The 20,721-nt window shown below is 42.7% G+C and overlaps 1 protein-coding gene across 3 annotated transcripts in view; it reads right to left on the bottom strand.

Annotated features, from left to right (window-relative positions):
• OXSR1 (oxidative stress responsive kinase 1) overlaps positions 1-20,721 on the bottom strand; it is an 88,910-nt gene that overhangs the window by 24,370 nt on the left and 43,819 nt on the right. For all 3 annotated transcript variants that reach the window (XR_014849654.1, XM_085050182.1, XM_085050183.1), the window contains exons 5-6: positions 10,277-10,332; positions 1,050-1,159 (exon numbers count right to left, since the gene is read on the bottom strand). Coding sequence is in view for 2 of the 3 variants with exons in the window: in XM_085050182.1 (XP_084906308.1) it covers positions 1,050-1,159; positions 10,277-10,332 (166 nt within the window). In the remaining variant the exon portion in view is untranslated. The remainder of the gene's footprint in view (positions 1-1,049; positions 1,160-10,276; positions 10,333-20,721) is intronic.

The following is a 20,721-nucleotide window of genomic DNA, read 5'->3' as shown; positions in this document are numbered from 1 at the left end:
ATACAGATATACATGGGGGTCTTATTCAAGTTCCTTCCAAGCTTTTTACCACTTATTTTACTGTGAATAATAGCAAAGAGAAACGTATTAAGGTGGATTTACTGTGACAAAACAGCGTTTCCTTAAATACTTTTGTTTAAAAAAATTTTGAAAGAAAAATGGAAACCCATTTATAGCCAGTTATTTCTCTGCTTAGCACACCTGTCAGAAACCCAGCCTTCTGTCAAACTGATTTTAAGGGAATGAGGGATAATTTTCAGTGTTAATGACACTGAACAGCAATGCCATAGACAGCTACTGCAAACACCTTGGTAAGACTGTGGTGTAATTTTCTCTGTGGATCTTGCTCGGAAATGGGCAGCAATTTTACTTTAAACAAAGTTCCCAGCTGTCCTTCATCAGAAGTCACACAGACAAAGCTTCTGTAGTTTAGTCTAGAAGCAGTAGAGGACAAAAAGTGGCATTTCTCCACCCAAGGGGAAGAAGTATGACGTCTTTTAGTGAGCCAAAAGAGCAGAGGAAGAAGTCAGAAATGCAAGCATTTCTCAGCATTTAGAGCCTGGATACTCACAGGCCAAGAGGAGTTAAAAACCTGAATAAAATCAAACACATGTTATTTTACTGAATTAACTCCTCACTCTGACGTGCCACAATTAATTACCCCAAATTCTCATGTTTGCAGCTGCAGAAGAACACGTTACTGAGCTGTGTATGTGCATATTTACCACGTGTGAGACTATTTATATTCTACCTCACATTTATGCAAAAGGGAGGGGCAGGTTAATCTTCTTTATGCAACAGCTGAGCTGCCTCATCCTCACCTTAGGCAAGAACCTGAAGAGATGCAATGGGGCAAAAATCTACTGAACACTTACTATTCCCCAGTACGAGTCTGGCTGCAATAGGAAGTCAAACAAAATCCTGTGGTTTTAAGAAAATCCTTCAGGATGTCAAATTATCATCTTAGTTTGAAATAAATATGGTCATTGCTGATAACAGGGAATTCCAGGCGCAGATCAGCTCAGAAGACACTGGGAAAAACAATTCACCTGTTCCATAACTTCTGGTGCCATCCAGCAAGGTGTGCCCACGAAAGTTTTCCTGACTTTATTCCTGGTAATGTCACCACCAGTAGCCAGAAATGCGCTAACACCGAAGTCTGAAAAGAAAACAAAAGCATAATTAAGAACACATCCTGAGCAAACTGAAGGGCTGTCCCTTCTTTCCCCTCATATTCCCAGCCACCTATTAAGTACCAGACCATGCAGTCACGCATGAGGAGTTTCCTAATAAAGGAGAAATGATCAACAGTTAGCTAAGAGTGCTGGTACATGAACTGCCATTCAGCAGTTCACCACTCAATTCCTGGGGACAGCAGAGCTTTCAGTCCTGGCCGGCAGAGAGGAAAATTCCACTCTCCATTACAGCCCACTGGTCACATTAGAGCCTGCCCACACTCCCCCAGCAGCCCTGCTGCTGTACAAACCTGCCCCTGCCAGCCACAGCTTTATTCACATTTGCATACACACACAACTGTACTGACCCTCATGCAGCATCCTGTAACATCTGCAGCGATCAAGATGGGTGCAGAAAAAGTCACTGGGTAACATTTAACTGTCCTAACTGAGGTATCAGCCCCTTATTCTGGATGTTTTATTACCAGAATATGCTTTATTTGATAATTATCCATGGCCCAAATGCTCAGTGCTTTAACAGGACCTCAGACCAGCTCCTGATGATACTGCACATGCCACAAACCAGCCTGAGCATCCCAAGGAAGCTTCACAAACAGGTATTCACACCCTGCACAGCATCTCCCCCACCTGAAACATTTTCTACAAATTGAAGGATGCTCAAGGATGCCCTTTACATTTGCTGGTAATTTTATTTCTTGGAATAAATCATTCTTTTAAGTGAAAACTATGCTGTCAAACAAAGCAAACCCTGATGCTTTATGCAATTAAGAATGACATGGAAAACAGAATCTGTCACCAGCAGCAGCATACAGGGACAGCAATGGGATAAAGCATGTTTGTTCAGAGAAGAGCATTACAAAAGATCTGGCAAGTAAGTCATTCAAGAGAGGATGGCACTTTGCTTGGAGGAAAAAAAAAAACAAAAACCCCAAGTGACATGGAAACTGCTAACACTGAACTGTGTAAGTATTTCTTCCGAATCTGCTCCAAACTACACTACTTATGTATTGCTGAATTATAGGCCTGCAATGGGCCTATAACTCAACATATAACTCAATTTCCCATAACTCAACTTTATCACACACAGTTGGTTTTTTCTTTAAACATAGTACAAGCAATCAAGATCTCGAATGCCATTTTTCAGATTGATGACAGGCTTGGAGGGCAAATCTCTGAAATTCCTGGGCTATTTAACATAAAACCAGAACATTATTGATCATAACTGCTTTGAAAATTCTTGAAACTCTGATGACAATGCAAAATGTAAAAGCCTTTGCCTCTCTGGCCAGAGGAACCAGAGTTACTGCATAGCTTAAGGATTTTATAGTGAAGAATCAACTGCAACAAAAGATCCCTCCTTACAATTTGCAAGTCATGGCATCCATACTGTCCCTAAGTTTCCCTCTGCATCACACCAGCAGTGCAATGAATCACTTGTCATTAGTATTTTGATATTTGAGAAACACCACTGAAGTTCTCACTCGGAAGATGCTGAAAGCTTCCAGCCCACTTCAGTTAGAGATTTCCAGGACAGGAACTTAGTGCTCACTGAAGTACTAGACCTGGATAATTGAAAGGTGACATTAAAGAAAGCTGCACAGAAATCTAGAGCTAAAACCAGCACTAACACAAGCCTAGCACTAGGATTCAGCTCTTCCAGATGTGCTGTCCTGTTCTTTTCCTGTTCCAAAAGGCATCTTGGCTTCCTGCTAACCTTCAAGTTTTAGAATACCTAGATGGATCACTGCCCCCATCAGCACTGCAACCTGTATTTTTCTGGAAATCCACTTTTTGCAGCAGTGATTTTTGCTTAGAGATCTTCCATGTGAATATGCACCGTCCCAGTTTTTCTCAGAAACTGAAGGAGCTTCCTAAAAGTCGCAGAGTAAAGTTGCCTTTTACTGCTCATTACAGGAAGTCTTGCAAGATCTATTGTTCTAAACACAAGAGCAATTAGCAGTTCTTTTAAATAAGATAATAAGAACAGAAACTTGTCCAAGTGCCATCAGCATATTATTGTGATGTGCTGTATTTGAACTTGCACATATTATCTTACCTCAAGTTTCCATGCAGTCATTTTGAGGGGAAAGGAAATGCCATTCAAAGCAAAAGCATTCCAGCAGTAAAAACACAAGTCCTTTACACAGTGCTCACCACATCTCACATCAAACATGAGTTTATAAATTCCAGATGGAAATCAGGCCCCTACATCTGCCATCTGAGGAAAGCTTAAATGGAATTAAAGTTTATTTCATTACATGGTTGATTTATTTAATGTTTTCCCAATTAATTTCCCTCATTTCCAGTGGGCTAAAACAGGCTCAAACAGCCTGTGCTACTCTGCTGTAAGGAATGACTTAGAGACCATCTTCTCAAATGTCATCTTACTAACTTTATCCAAGCCCCAGCTATTCAGATAAGAATGCGCCTGCTCTCAGGAAATATCTGCAAAGCAATAAAACACAACCCCAACCACAAGTTCAGGTTCAATTCCTAATTCTGAGCAGTTGGTACCATCTGTGCCTCAGTCTCTCTGCCCTCAGAAAGGTTAAAACAGAACTAGGTTACTGCAAATGGATTTAACTCTAGAAAATGGGAAAATCCATGAAATTCAGGATAGCTCCCAAGTGTTTATACATTTGTACTCTTCCTTGGCAGCTCGTAGTCTATATTGGCTCACTGTGGTGATAACTGGAAAGGACTGAATCACCAGAGACAGGAGCGAATTGGAAACGTTTGGACCTGGCTTGTAATGCCTGCAACCACCACTGCTGGGGATCCACCGACTGTCAGATATCCTGAAGGAGCCCAAAAATTGCAGACTTCCAGCAGTCTGATAGCAAATAACAGTCTCCAGGATGTCTGGGTGCAAGTGGTAGGATCTTTTTTTTTTTTTTTACCTTCTTTCTGAAGCAATGTAGAAAAGATTCATCTACTGGAGCTGTTTCAGCCATATAAACTAAAGATTCTGGGAAAAAAACCCATAAAGATGTGTATCTCCAGACTCTGATATCACAGCAAAACCAAACCGGGATGAGAATGTCAATTCTGCTGATGCATGCCCTCCAAAAAATATGGCAAACTTTGTCTTTTTCAGAAGAATCATGTTTTGCAAACCACATACCCTACAGGACAACTCTACAGTGGCAATGAAGTTGCAGAGTAGTGTTTGAAAAAGTATGGCATGAGGCAACAGTTCCTGATATTAAGGTATCAAAACTTAAAACCTATTCTGGCCACTCAGAAAATGCAGAAGCTGAGAAGAAAGAGCCAATACACACAACTCACCAACACGAGAATGCTGTGGCAGGACCACATCACAACAGGTACCACTGCAGGTGTGTCTCTCAGGAAGATACATTTCTACCATATTATGGATTGTTTTATCCGAATCTAGAAGTCAGTTGTTAAAAATCATGTCTCCTTGGCCATCTCATATTGTAACATTAACCTTAATCCTAAAAAGCCCAAGTACCTGCTAGTGCACATAGGTACACAGAAGGGAAAGAAAGGAAGTATGTGCCCTAAGAGGAGGACCAAAGCCCGCTGACATCAGAAGGGCTCCTACAGAGTTTGGGGGGCTTGGATCAGACCCTAAAGCAGTTTTCACCGTCAAGAGGGGCAGAAGAACAGAATAATTCAATCTTGACTTCAAAACCACTCAGAGTTGTCTTTAAACAGAAAGTATTTCAGAAGACAGCACTAAGTGGTTTTTTCACCGGTCACCTTCCTTCTTGTTCAGTTGTTCTCCATCAGAAAATATCTGCAGTTGTATTTAATGTTTTCCTGCAAATCTTACAGCTTTTAGAGCACTGAAGATGAATAAACCTGGCATCAAGAAGAGGAAGGCCGTGATAAATAGCCATTTTGTGCTGAGAACGCAGCAGGTGGTAGGACACCAGATTAAAGGAAGATTAGTGGAGAACAAGAATCAAAGGCTTCTTTCCTTTTAAAGTCTAGATGGATGCACAGTGGTATTGGATCTGTAAATGCACACTTGTCCTCCTACTTCACAAAGTAACTTAAGGATTACAAAGCCCAGGCTGGGTGATGCCACCCACCACCCTCAGAGACGTTCACAAGTGGTTTCAACAATCAAATAGTGCAATACCTCATCAGGAAACGCAGATCGTACAAGTGACACAAAGAAAAAGTTATTTCCCAGCACGCAGCTGCAGGAGAGGCCCTAAAATTCTCCATCAATCACAGAGAAAAATACTTCTGGTCCTTTTTTTGAAAGGGAGAAGAGGCTCCAAGGTGTTTGTGATGTAACACAGGCTCCTCAAGCGAGCCCTGCAACTGACACTCCCCTCTCAAGTTAGATTTGTGCCTTCCCCCTTATTCAGGCAATTTAATCTCCCAAAGTTAGAATTTCCTAAGGGAAAGTGGGCAATGACACTGCCTGCATCATAGCTCGATGTTTATGTAGAGCGCTATTTTAGTGCAATGAATTAAGAGCAGTCAGGAACACAGCGAACCGGTGACAAGCTGGCATGGATTTGTGGAAAGTTACACAAATTCAGTTACACAAGTTTTGCCTGGCCTTAACTATCCCCGTTTTATAAATAGATAAAGAGAGAGGGGTTAGGCAATTTGCCCAGGATCAATTAGCAAGTCCTGAACGACTTAGTGAAATCTCAATCTACTTCAACTGCTTGGCAACGCGGCCTGCCCGGGCCACGGCTGACACTGAAGGCACCTCTTGGGAGTGCGCAGTAAGAATTCTCTGGTTTTAAAACCCAAAGATATCGTGTTATTGTCTCCACAACCAAAAAACCTACACGTGGAGGGATGTGCGCCTCTCAGCCTTTAGCAGACACTTGCATCATTACATGCAGTCTCAGAGGGGTGGATGACAGCATTATTTAATATCTCAGTGGATAAAATCAGAGGAGAAAAAGATATAGTCTGCATTCAGTTTCATCATTCACATCGTGCCAGGGCTGGAGCATGGCTCATACTGAGCAAGTCTCATGCATCCTGGGAGAGCTTCCCCTCAACCTCTCCCATCTCTTCTCAGTCTATCAAGATGTTCACTTCATTTCACAGTAATTTATAGGTCCTGCATAATTAAATAGACTGACAAATGCAAAGCTTTGCTTACTGTGAGAAGCCATCTCCTGGTTTATGCAGCAATATTGGTGCCGATGCAGTTTTATGTTGACATAGTGCTTTTATCCGTGCACTTTTAGACTCCAGGGAGCCAATAAATGCCAGGGCAAAGAGGTTTTATGCTCTGATTAAAAGAAATGAAGTAATTGCCATGGAGAGGCTGAAACACAAAAGAACGTGGCTATCTCCATTTACATTGCAACCACTGTCAGCACAACTCAGAACAATGGTATCTGGGAAAGAGTCCTGCTCTCTCCAGAAGACAGATTAATCCAGTGTGCAGGAAAACACTTCAAACTGAGAAAGTGACACTTTGAATTGTAACAGGCTCCAAAAACTCAGTGCCAAGCCACAAGCCCAAGCCAATGCCCTTGGGGGAAAAAAGAAATGTTAAGATAGAAGCAAACTGCCTCAGTTTAGGTCTTGCTGGTCAGCTGGATCTATTAAAGGCAATTTTCTCCTTGGTTCAGTGGATGCACTTTTTGAAAGCAAAAGGAGCTAGAGAGTCAAAAATAGAGTCATGAGTAAAAATAAGTCTTGGGGAGGAGTTTCAAGCTGGGAATTTGTGCAGGCCATTAGAGGAATTTTTAGAATTCCCACTTCCAGCAGATGCCCCTGAGCTCACACATTTCTCCTGCATCGCTTTACCTGCACCCACCTCAGCTCACAGTGTTCCCACAGTGGCTTTCCCCATATGCAAAACCACCAATTCAGGGTTACAAACAGAACCTGAGAAAACTCTGACACAACTTCACCAAGTTGCTTTTTCTGTTCAGCCTTAACAGAACTGCAGAGCCCAAAATTCACAGAAGAGGCTTTAATTTTCACTGGCTAAAACTGTCTTAACACTGCAGCAAAATTACTGCTGTGAATGCCATACAGGGAAAGTTTCAAGTAATTAAATTCACTGACACGTTGTGGAGGTATAATCCTGCAGTGAGGTTTCCACACTCAATCTCAAATGCACCTTTGCTTTTTTTCCTCAAAGGATTTGCAGATTGAGATGTACATTCCTCATTTACATTTAAGAATTACATTTCATCTGGGACAAGAAACAGGAATTGTGTCAAGCAGTAGGAAACACACAGGAACACAAGGTCACAAGGGCCAAAGATTGAATAAAACCTTCTTAACAACTGTTCTCAAGCAGTTTGGATAGAGGAATGGTAGAAGGGAAGGAGTCATTATAAAAGAATGGAAGTCTTTCTTCCCTGCCACATGATTTAAATTTTTCATGTACACCAAAGCAGCTCCTTGCAGGGAGGTGCCCTATTCACACCAACCCTCAGGCTACATTCCACAGCTGATCAATCTTTTGTTTTTTATCTTGTGGTGTAACTTTCCAGCGAAACTTAAGAGCGTTTGTTTCATGGGAACAAAGTGATGTCATCCGGCTCATAATTGAAGCACTCAACAATCAACAGAATTATTCATAATATGCATTAATATTATTGTCAAAGGCAAGTGCTTTGATCTTACTCAAACAAATCTCATTTTACTGGGATTGGTTTGCTTCCAACATTTTTTCCTCCTCAAAAAATTCCCCAGAAATTCTGCTACTTCATCCTGGGTCAGGAGGCAAGGAAGTTTAAGTGTCAGAAATTCCCACAGAAAGAAAATCTAATGTTATGACCAGGTCAGGCTCTTCTCTGTTATTCATTCATTTATTTTCATTTCTTTCAAGTCATCAGCTGCCTCCACAGAAATGAAAGTGCTTCCTGCCACTGCAGTGAACCTTCTGACCTTGGTTTAGTGGCCCTGCTGTGGCTGATGAAAGGTGGCAGGGTTGGTCCTTCTGCATGTTCAAAGAAAGAATCTGCAAAGAGAGAACTTTGCACATCTTGCAACGCTGCTTTCGCAGGATATGCAGAGAGGTGGATTTCATCATTTAAATGTTGCACATATAAACCACCAGTAGTTCAGTCTAGGGGAACATGTAAAATCATAGACAAAATAAAGCCTCTGAAATGTATTGAGCTAAGATCAGTCAACATTAAGTCTCTTTTTTAACTAAAAATTGCGTAGCAGAAAAAACACATTAAGAGGTACCTACTGCCAGTGAGCCTTAATACAAAAAAGCCAAGCCCTGACACCCTTGAGGAAGAGAAACACAAGCAGCTCTCTCTAGGCTGGCAGAAACACTCGGAGTTACAGCTTTTTGTAGCGTCTCCCAGAAGAGCATCAAAAGCTTCATGCAATTACAAATCCAAAGTGTTACATCTTGGCTTGGCCCCGTTATGGAAAAAACTGTAGGATTTCACTGTATAAAGTTTGCTCCTTTGAGCATTTTAGAGGCCACTCCCTACCTTCCATTAGCTACCACACAACTGAATTATTTACACTTCATTAGAAATATAACAGCAGGCATTAAGGGCACCGGGAGACTTGAAAACAAAGCAACATCAGGTTTTAAACAGAAATAGGTGTTATGTCCTGTAAAAGGGCATATTGTCCTCTGCAGAGAGGAGACCTATCCATAAAAAAATTGCATTGCAACATATTCTGCTTCCTGATGGAAAATCTACACCTTTCATTCTAAGGTTGAACGCCAGTAGGTATTCCAAAGGAACAAACAATGCTACAGGCATTTCTCCTGGACATAACAGTCACTGCCTTGTCCCAAAACTTCCAGCACACTGTCTTGACTCACTGCCATGCCTCCACCAGCAGGACAGGGCACTACAGAAGAGACCTTGTCACACACACAGATATGGCTCTTCCTAATTAAATACAGGATTGGAAATGTTAAATATATACAGGGATGTTTGCAAAGATGGCAGGACTGGACACGAGCTCTGCCCTCCAGTCAGAGGTGACACTAGGACTGGAAAGGCACTACAAGATCCATGGAAAGAACATGGTACAGAGGGAAAGGAGGAGAAAATTGTACTCAGGATATGAAAACAGTGCACTGGGAAGAGAAGAAAAACAAATATCATAGGTTCTAAATGTACTCTCTAAAAATCTTGGCTTACTTAATAGTCTGCAATAATAATAATCAAAACCAGTTTAGGTTGGAAGGGACTTTAATGGTCATCTTGTCCAATCCCCTGCCATGGGCAGGGGACACCTTCCACCAGAACAGATTGCTCAGAGCCCCCTTCAACCCTGAATGTTTTCAGGGATGGGGCATAATTCTTGATTTCTGGAAAGAGTGAAGTCTGTAGAAACACGTACGAAATAAAATAGCAGAAGGGGATCGGGGGAAAAACCCACCACACAATACCCTTTTCCCCATGGTCTATCCCCACCCAGGACTGCTTCCAGCACAGCTCTGTTGCTGCAGCTCATGACAGCAGTGACTGCAGACATCTCCAGGCACTTCTGTATTAGCTAAAGCAATTGTCTTAACAGTTTTTCCTTGCATGACTACTTCCAAGACTTCCAGCTCACCCTAGTTTGGGCTGGGCCAGGGCAGCCATTTAAACACCCTGTCTGCCATCCAGCTCAACTGAAGCGGAGCAGGGAGCATCCACAGGAGCAGTTTGACCGGCTGATCTTTCCTTAAATGACTTTTACCATCAGATATGCCCATTTCCTTCCAATAGATCTGTCCACCCTTCACCAGAGTCCTCTGGAAAACCACCTCCCACATCAGTGATAAATCGTTGAGGTCTGTGCACTCCATTTCCAAGCCTATAAACTTGCTGATGTAAAATCTGACTAGCTTATGCCAAGAACTTTATCTGATCTATTGATTCTGAGGACTTCACAGTCAAATGATTTATTTCTGCTGATTGTCACTATTCCAAGTAATAGTATTTTAAGATAATAAGATATTATAAACTCTGGGTTGGTTTTTCTTTTTGGTTTGTGGTGTTTTAATTGTTGGGTTTTTTTGTTTGTTTTAAGAACTGTGGGGCTTTTTGAAGCTAACGTTTTTATGTAGGTTTCTCCTCGATCATTAAACTGTTTATTTGGGTGTGCAGTTATGCCTAAAGTTTACTCAAAGCTACCAGGAAAGTTACCTGCAATTTGCACTGAGCCGTCTTCTCCAAGAAGAATATTTCCTGCTTTCACATCCCTGCAGAAAGATAAAGCAACAATAAGTGGAAGTCATTAAATCTTTCCTTCAACCTACAAAAATACATTAAAAGGTTATTATTTCTTACACTTTGTTTCTTACATTAGTACTTCTTGTGTCAAATCATGCATTACAGCAGTTTCAACTTCACTAGACAAGCACTAAGAAAAACTTATACGTATGATTTAAATTTTAGGTACTACACACAGGAAAAAAAAAAAACTTTGCAGAAGGTACCCTTAAAAATGCAAGGAAAGTGATTTGTCCCAGGTTCTCAGAGTTAGCTAAAAAAGTGAAAACTGAACCTAGCACTGGTCTGATACTCATTTACTCCTTTAGGGGGAGAGACTTCAAGAGACAGTGAGTCGATCTTTTTCTCCCCCAGCCCCACATCTCAATGCTCTCCATCCCTGGAGAAGTTCCCATGCTTCCTCAGGAAATCAGTCTAGCCCCACACACTGGTGAAAATCCAGAGAGAAGAAAAATGTTGTTTGTTCCAGGCTTAATGAGCAGAACCACATTAGCCTGGCCAGTGAAAAAAAATCTCCTTGTTTTTTGTTTTGTTTTTTTTTTTTTAAATGAACAAACACACAAGAACATCCAGCATGCACTATGAATGTTTTGTACTATCCTCTTTCTAACCAAAAGCTCTGGTTTTCAGGCTAACAGCAACACTTCTCCATCCTTGAGGGGAATGCTACTTTCACTCCAAACACTTTGAAGTTTTCCAGTTTATTTTCACAGGCTGCTCCCTACGCCAAGCCAAGAGAAGCACTTCATAGGTGACACCCCTGTTCGTCAGTATGGCTGCTAAGCTTTTGCACTGCCCAGGAATTCACGTGGACTGGGAGCAAAAAGAGGAAAACAACCCTAAACAAGCAGATTTTCCCTCCACTGCCTTCGGCAAATATTCCAAATCCTTTCACACACAGAAAAAAATCCAAAGTTATTTTCTCCTCTCCTCCCTAGTGCATCATGAGAACAGAACTGGTGTGATGGCTTGGCCAAAGAGCCCCAGTCAGGCCCTGGAAATCTCCTTCCTGGCTTTGCTGTTCTGAAGAGGAGGCTGGGCCACTGCCAGTTCCAGGCCAGGATAATTTTAAACACATCCTCTCCAGCAATAGCATTTGTCAGACTCATCCCAATACCCAATGTAGGACAGTGGTATGTCAAGGCTTTTCCCCAGCATACAGCAGAACAAAAATTGTCCGTAAGACAGTCCCACTAAAGATGAACAGCAAACTGCAGCTGACAGCACCTATAGCCTTCAAACAGGTATTTCGAGTGGTGCCAAATGTACACCTATTGCTAGTAGTGCCCATCCTGGAGCCTAATCCCAGTTTGAAGCACAAGTGTGAGAGCAAGTACAGGAAAAATTCTAATTTGCTTTAATAATGCAGATAGATCTATATGGAAATTCTGAAGTTATACAACACGATAGCCTCTAAAGGCTGACTTTCTCTCCAAGCAGCATGATTTTATTTTCTTCCTGCAATTAACACTGCAGCCATTTCAGACAAGACAGCATCAGTGGATGGAGGCTCTTAAATACATGAAGGACCTGAAGGGATTAAAAGCAGAATTAAGCAGGTGGCTACACTACCACCCCTTAGCACCTATTGGCCAAATCCAATATAATTGGTATTTTTGAGCTAATTGCCATGAGAGACACAAACCTGACTGAGCCCTGCACTCCCACAAGAAAAGTTCATGGTCCATAACAAGGAGGAATGAAAAAGCTCCCTGACAATACTTGGGTAGAAGATGCCTTTGGGATCCAGCCTCAGGAGCACATAGAGCCCGAGAGCTCAGGCCAAAGTCTGCTGTGTCCTAGGTAAGGAGCTGGCTCACACGGTGTGAAATGTGCTTGGCACAGGCACAGCCACTTCCAGGAATCCCCCAAACACCAGCACTAATTCAAGGGAACACAGGGCATTCAGGAAATTCTCCAATCCTACTGGAAATGTTTACCCACAGTAGATTTTCCTGCAACAGCCAGGATGCACAAGGCCCTGCCAGTTCCAGGTTATGGGGAAAGAAATAGCATGCACGAGGTTGCCTGTTGAAGTTATTATTTCTCTTACTGGAGTAAGAGTAATTTCCTCTTCCATCTGTACTCCAAGGCAGCCCAGGATGCTGGAGCATTTCCCCAGTAAGCTGGGCCATGCAGTATTGTGCAGCCTTTCCAAACTTCCCCTCTGGCAGAGCTGCATGTGTGGCTCACCAAGCTCCTGGAGCAGATCACAATCAACCATGAAGAAGTGCCAGGGAAGATTTTAAGCAAAACTAAGGTTGAAGTCCCAGCTATCATGCAGTTCACAATCCAAGACAATTCAGGCAGGTTTCACTGCTGTAGCAATAGCAGCCAGAAACCAGCAGGCATTCCATATCACCAAACCATCCCACCACAACAGAGCAAGCTGGACAGGCTTGGAATGCAAGAAGTAGTGAAACAAGCACTCAGATTGAATCCCACAGAAAAAATGAGCCAAAGTACTCCAGGCCCTTAACCCCTTCAAATCAAGAGGCTTGTTTTCTAACTTCAGCTTGGATTAATTAAAATGTATGTATTTTCTCACTGGAAACAAAAGCCAGTAAATATGATGCTTAAAGCTGGCTCAAGAAATTAAAACAAGTCATGGCCACAGTACAAAATCCAGGAGGCCAAAACAGTCACTGCCAAATATCCAAGTCAAACTGCAGAGTTAAATCACCACTTCATGTGGCACCTCCTCACAGTGACCACCCCTGCAAAGGCCATTAGTCACCCCAGCCCAGCACACTCCACCCAAGAGCAGGAAAACTAATGGCACAGCAAGATGTCTGGGGACACCAACGCTATTTAGGAGTCACTGTACCATAGAAGCAATTTTCACCTTTTCCATTTCCCACCCCTGGTGCCACTGCAACAGCATCAGGTGAACATGGAGCAGCCATAACACTGGGTGAGCACAAATCCCTTTCTATTAGCATATACTGCTGCAGTGGCAGCATCTTTGAAGTAGGTCCTCCTCTAAAATCATATTTAGGATTAATAAATTGCATTGAAAGCAATGGGGCAGGGGAAAGAGGGTCAGTGCTTTCCTGTTTATTTTCATCAGGAGATGCTTATAAACTTGAAGTGAGGTGAATGGCGAGAAGTTTGTTACTCCAGGATAGAGTTATTGCCAAGTATAACAATTCGAAGGCACTTCCCACTAATGTGGTAATGACCATATCCTGGGCTGATACACTGGGAATAAATGGTGTGCCTCTGGCATAATTACTACAGTGGAAACAGGAAGCAGCTTTAGGCTTTAGTGTAAACAGTAATTACATCACATTTGAAATGAAGTTATAGAAGGCTGGAGTAAACTTTTTTGTCAATAGCTTAACTAAATGCTACACTAGTTCTGGACACTCCTGCTCCACAGCTGTCATCTTCCTCTCTTCTAAAGCCTCCAAGAGCCCTTCCACAAAATAACAATTATGTTTTTATTTACCTTGTACTTCACAACCAGAGTGGGAAGAGCGGTTTGGGCTCGCTGCAGCGCAAAGCTGGATTCTCCACATCAGCCTTGAAAGGTTTCACAGCAGGGCAGAAACCCTTCTCCACCTCCATTCCAAACTGGTTTAGCTTCCCAGTTTGACCAGACACTAATGCATGAGTTACATCACATTAATGCCTCCAGGTTGGGGCTGGGCCATAGACATGAGGTGCTGTATAACCAAATCTCATCCCAACAACAAAATTACAGCTGAGCTCCAGCTACAGGAGAGCTGGGAGCACAGAAGGCAATGAGATGATGCTCCCCAGTTTTAAGTGCTGTGCTCCCACATTCCCCACAATTAATTTTTCAGTGGGGCACAGGGAAGTTAAATGAACTGTATCCTGATGGCTTGTTCCCACTTAAAAAAGAGTCCTTCAAATCCTGCTAAATTATCAGATCTGCCCTCACCTGTAGCCCTCAATCCCCTGCACCACCACACAGTGGTTGTTACAGCCACTGCAACCAAACTAGAAGGGACCTGAGCAAAGAGTGTCACCCCAGGAGCTCTGCAGCCCAGCACTGAGAAAATTGTCACAGGAGAGGGGAAACAGATAAGCCCTGTTTACTCTGCCTCTGCTTCCAACCTGCTGGCATGTGCCTTTAGAACACAAAGCTGGCTGTAAGCACAGCCGTGAGTCATTTGCCCATTAGATGCAATTTACATCAACGGCAACAATAAATTTTCGTGGACTGAACTCTACAGTGCGTAATTTGGCACAAGGAAAGAGTGGTTGGTCCTGCCAAGTTTCATTTAAAAAAAGAGAAGGTGCAAGATGCAACAATTACTATTTTCTGTTAATGGTAATGAGTAACTCAAAATATTTATGTTGAATGCAACCAATTGCTGGAGTTGACACTGTTCTGAGTAATTTGCAAAATACTTCCAGGACAATATTTCTACACACAGTTAAATATGAGGCAATCTGTGACATTTTACACCAAATGAATACTATTCACTCCCTACCGGCACACATTCCTCTCCCTTCAATAATATGCTGTTACCTGTGTCACCTCTTCCCTTTGCCTTATAAGCCAAGTTATAAAAAACTGGTGACAGGCAAGAGCTTTACCATTTAGAGCTGCAAAATGTAAACTAGGCTTGGAGCACACAGGCAGATCAGTATTTTTACACCCTTAAATGTCAGCACGTTCAGTACAATATAGGAGAAGGTATTCAAGGCAATTGAATTGGAAGTGCTATACATTAATATGTCCCTGTTCCTGCTCAGGAAAGCTATGTGCACTAACATTTCCATGCTACAGCATTGAACCTAAAGCCCCAAACTCTTGGGTGAGATGCAATTACTGCCTGTTACAGTGCTGTACTTAACTGCAGAGCCGGATTCAGAAACATCTCCCAGAGCTTGAAGGTTTTCCAACGGCAGAGAGCTGGCAGAGCAGCTTCCATACTCCCTGCTGAGCCAGGCATAAGTAGGGGGAAGACAGGGCCAAGTCCACAGCTTGCTTCATCCCTGCTCATCCACAGCCCTCCCAGCAGGTCCTCGTGGCCACTGGCAGCCAGGCCCAGCGGCAGCAGCCAGACTGCCATAAATTCCAGCAGGGGACCAGCCCAGTGACATACTTTATTGCCCAGGATCAGGGAAGCACAGCAACTGCTTCTTCCCTCTTCTCCAAGCTGCTCTGTCAGCTGCTGGGCTGTGGTAAAAGACCAGGACCTCGACACAGGAGCTGAGCCAGCAGCACAAGGCAACTCATAATTAACTCCCATAATTAAATGGTAGAAGCATTTTTGAAGCTACAACTTCATGGGGCCTGCATAGGTAGGAATAATTAAAGGTTTTTGAATTATCATTTTAATGGCTGGAGAAAGTTAGATGAATAATCCAATGTTACCATAAATTTTAAAAGTTTTTTTGGGTTTTATTTAAGCAGTCTAAAGCCAGGCTTTGAAAGGCAGAAGTGACTGGCAGACAGACTGTGGCTTTGCAAACAGAGCCATGTGTAGACAAAGTCCACTGGAAAGGACTGTCAGCTTCCATCACAGAGAGCTTTAAGAGTACATCAAGTACTCGTTTTCTCCGTGCCTTACCTGTGATCCAGGCAGATCACTCTGAGTGCTGTGAAGAGACCTCTTGGGAGAGGTAACTCCATCCTGTCGCCCGGCATAGGCAAAAAACCCCAGTAAGGGTTGCATGAGAAATTAATCTCCCATTATTGTAAAAACATAAAACATCTTTCAGAGGCTCCATGATGCACTTACTAGGCACAATCCCTCTCGATCTTTTGCCCTCCAGTGCTTCAGAAGTGGACTGCTGCTTTAAGTAAAGGGTTTGGGGCCCAAGAAACGATGACTCAAATTTGATTTCTTTTAGGTTAAGTCGTTGTGTCAGCTGAGACAAGGGGCGACTCACTAAAGAAAGCTGCAGGAGATCTGCCTGGAATTCACTGTCATCTTGGCTGTCTGAATAGCTCCAGGGGCTGAGAAGATGCTGAGGCAGTACAGAAAGAGTTGCAGACCTTGGGCTAACTCGGTGCAAGTCTCTATTATGAAGTGAGACAGGCAGCAGTGTGTCACATCCCTCACTGTGTCCCTGTCTGTCACACAGGCACTGTTATCGCAGCGCCTGCAATTTTCCTTTATCTCAGCAAATTACGTCCAGCTCACACTTCTCGTTCCTGTGCCAACTTTGTCTCTGATGGTTTGGTGCTCTCATTAATTCCTTCTCTTCCCACGTGGTTCAAGCCTAACAGAGGATTAAAGGAAGGTGTGGCTCAAGGACAGATCCTGCCTGCCTTGGACTCCACCTCCCATCCATGACCAAGCCCCCAGCCCAGCAGCAATGCTCAGGTAATCTCAACTGCACATCAACGTGGGACAAGTTGCTCCAGCTAAATTCAAAACCTTAACAAACAGTTTTTAGGCACATCAGCTCCTTCAGCCAGAAAATAGTGCTACAGCCACTGGACCTAGCCATGTCTCCCAACGTGGAGACAAGCTAATTGTATCAACTCTCACAGCCCCACTTCCTCCTCCTGCAAAAGAGGCCATTGTTTCACACATTCACCCCAAAGCACATCACTGCTCTGACATCGTGGCAAGGAGGATTTGCCAAACAGCCCATACTCCTGACAACCTTCAGCAGTCAATGCAAGAGAGAAGCTACATCTCCAACTTCATACACCACTTTCAAAGTTTCCCCTAGTCTGTCAGAACATCAGGGTTTTTTTCTCTTTTATAAGTAAAGGGCTCTGCCCAGCAGGCTTTAAAATCAAGCTTTCATACATTGAACAGCAGCTAAAAATGTACCAGGATTTCTTCCACAAATTCATCTATTCAGCCCTTCCATTTCCTGATCTTACTTCCTAAGGACTGCAGTGGGGACAAGGCACAAAGACCCTTTAACAGCTGCTGCATAAAAAGCAACACACACAGAGGGCTGTGGAGTCACAAGGTCTCTTCCTACCTCTGGAGGCCCAGCTATTTTTGGGACACCCTGCGTTAGTCACTGGTAACAGAGGGAAATAGTCAAGTTATAACATGGTCTTATTTCAATATTTCATGTCAAATTCTTTCATGTGGAAGGAGGTGGGTTTGCTTCCCGTGGCAATACCAGTGACACACCACCATGCTGTAGTATCTCCTGCATGTCGTAACATGTTCCTACTGTGCTCAGAAATCAGACTTTCCAAAAAATTACCATATGTACATCACCCCAGCTGGAGTACAAGCTGCACCAGGTAGCAGAAGAAACAGGAATGTCAGTGATTCACAGATCTCCCTGCCATGATGGAAAGATAAAAGGTCGTTCCAGTAAATACAGAACCGACTTGGATCAAATAAGGCCACAAAAAACTGATATAGGGCAGCTCAAAAAGGTCTCCATTTCCAAAAGGTAATAAGCACCCCTGTTCTGGAGAAGCAGAAAATATATCCCTATACACACAAGGGCCAAGGCATTCCCCATGCAGCCAAGAGCTGTCCCTATCTACAAAGCCACCCACAGCTCCTGCTCAACCATGTCTGCAAAGTGACACAGGAGGAGAAAGTCAAGACAGCCAGGGCTCACAAGAGACCTGTCAGCAAAACTTCCTTCTCCAAAATCTGTAACATGACAGTTTCAAACATGAGCAGCGTAGGAAGAAGAAAGACCTCTTTATTCCATCCGTTATTCCCATAAAATGAAGAAAGCAGTTATAAAATCAGGTATCTGTACAATGGAAACAGTCCTCTCTGCACTCCCAGGTCTCACTTGGTGATGCTTTCCAGGTTACTACGAAGAGATAGATTTCTCTGTGGCAGTTCTCTGTTGTCCTAAACGTGTGTGGATTTTGTCTCACTTTTGTTTTTGGAAGTATTCACCTTACTTTTTAATATCAAGTGTTCCAGTTTTATTAGAACTCTGCAAGGCAGGATATAATTCAATTTAGCAAAAATAATTTCTGATGCAGCCTTGCAAAATTTTCAAGTGTGTTTAATATGTCACCACACAAATCTAGCAAATGGCCCTTTTCTCCTACTTTAGCACGAGACATAAATGAAAAGACTGCAGTGGTCTGAATAAATGTTTAAAGTATCTCCACATATGCAGCTTGTAGGTTCTATGAAGGCCAGAAATTCTGCTGCACCAAAACAGGGAACAATATCCACAGCCACCTTCTTGAAGTGAGTTATTCACTTAATGTATCCTCACAGTAGAACAGATGAACAAGATAATTTATACAATTCCTTTGCTGCTGGAGAGATGCTGCAAGAGCCTATACTGAGTGACCTAGTCTCAGCAATCTACACCAGATAAAGGCATTGACATGAGAAAGATGTCACAAACAGTGTTGTACACATGTGTGAATGCCACTTGGTTTCTTCAGAGTAAAAGCTAAGAGTCTATTACATTTTCACTTGATACATCAAACGTTGCGGACAGTGAATGACTATTCCCCCTGGAAACACATCAAATTCAAATACTGCTGACAATTTGAGAATTGCTAGAAACCACATTATTTGAGTGTACAATTCAGTCATGGATCACTGACCAAAACCTGCCACTACTGTTGAACCTTTGGAAAATCACCCAACCTCTGTTTTCCCATTCTTCATTGTATTTTCTCCTGCTTCTCATCTCCATGTAGCAAAGAGAAAAAACTAAAAAACTCTCCTCCTTTTTATAAGTGGCCAAAATAGTTCTCTCAAACAGTTGGTTTTCCTTTGGACTAAACTGATGTTGCTTTGAGTAACTGCAGGACACCTAGTGACAAAGTTCAGAGGTAGCCCCTGGGTCTGAGGGAAATGACTGGGGGACAAACACCTGATTTCAAGAGCCACACCTTCAGGCATCACCCTGGGAAACCACCTGGACTCTTGTACCACAGGGAGTTGCTAAGACTTGGGGCACTGGCATTACCTGGAGCCATTGCAGGGCCCCCAGCACCCCTGCGATTTCAGCAGCAATGATATTTATCATGAGAGGTTGAAATCCCAGGTTTTTAGATTTCAGAGCAAAGACTGTCTTTGTCTACTTTGAGGAAAACTGTCTCCACAGGAGTTATTGTTTCTGGCTGTCTGCAGATTTGGGATCTACATCTGGTTCAAATTATCTCTCTGCAACCACAGGGAATTTTCTTTTTTCTTTTTCTTTTTTTTTTTAAACAATGAATTTCTGGATGATGCAGTGGAAGAAACAGTCACTGAGAAAAAGTGCTGGGTTGCCAAACCACCACAATACACCCCAGTGTGACAGGACAGAGAGTGGGGGTTTGGTGGTGCTTGGGCCCTTGATGCTGCACAGCAAGATGTTTATTTGGGGGAACAAATCACCCAGTACAATCTAGAGCAGCATCTTGTCCTCCTTCCTATTGAGACACATAAAAATAATATTTCTATTCTTCTGTCTTCTGAATCATTTACCTATTAAAGCTCTAAAATTTATATTAATTACCACTTCTAAAAGTTATTTCTACCCATCCAGTACTGTAAGACAGAAGAGACCAAAGTAGCCCTCTCTGAATAAAAAATTCAACTTCCCACAGCTAAGCAATAGCTAACTTTCAAATTCCTGGTGTCCTGACTTAAAAATCAAACTGGCAATTAGAGGTGGAAAGGCTCCACATCCTGTTATCCATTCCTCAATCCTCCCCTACCAAACTTCACTTCCAAAACACATTCCCCAAAGAAAGATCACAGCACTGTGGAGAGGAGGGCTGAAGTTCCCCCACAGTATTCCTACAAAAACATAAAATGCAGCATTTCAGAGGCATACTGGAATCCAGTTTAACCACAGTACCTGCCAGCATGGCTATCAATGCATTAATCAGCTACATGAAAATTAAGCTTGAATCCTCTAGGGCAGCCAAGTTCTGCCAAAATATATCCATCAGCTCCTTCATCTTAAATCCTTGCTTCTGGAGGTGAGCTCCTGCAAAATCCCACCTGCAAGTATTGGTGATGTGTATGTACTCACATGTAGATACCCATGTTTCAGAAGCTATTTACTCTTAGTATAAGTAAAGAGGCAAAGAATTAAACTTTGATTCTCTGTCAAAACCATCCTAAAGTCCAAAAAAAAAAAAAAAAAAAAAAAAGTGAATCTATTTGGCATAAAAGCACAGCAAGAATATTGTTTCCAGGGCCTCTTCAAAGCCACATTCGAACAGCTGTCCCAGCACCCTGCTGCCCACATTCTGATTTTGAAAAGACACCAAAACCCCCCCAAACATTGTGTATGGCAGCACAGGCTGATCTAACTCAGCATATCAAACATGCTGCTGCTCCTCTCACTCTGTAAGAAGTAGAGCAACAAACAAACTAATAGCTGGATTGCTGCCATGCCAATAGTTCAAGTGCATGCAACTCTAAACTACTTCCCAGGCTTTTTTGTTTTTACAAAAAAAACCAGGCCAGTAT

The sequence above is a fragment of the Lichenostomus cassidix genome, chromosome 2 (assembly GCF_008360975.1).
Source record: "Lichenostomus cassidix isolate B80296 chromosome 2, HeHo_3.0, whole genome shotgun sequence".
Taxonomy (NCBI): domain Eukaryota; kingdom Metazoa; phylum Chordata; class Aves; order Passeriformes; family Meliphagidae; genus Lichenostomus; species Lichenostomus cassidix.
This window is presented reverse-complemented; position numbering and strand designations above follow the sequence as displayed.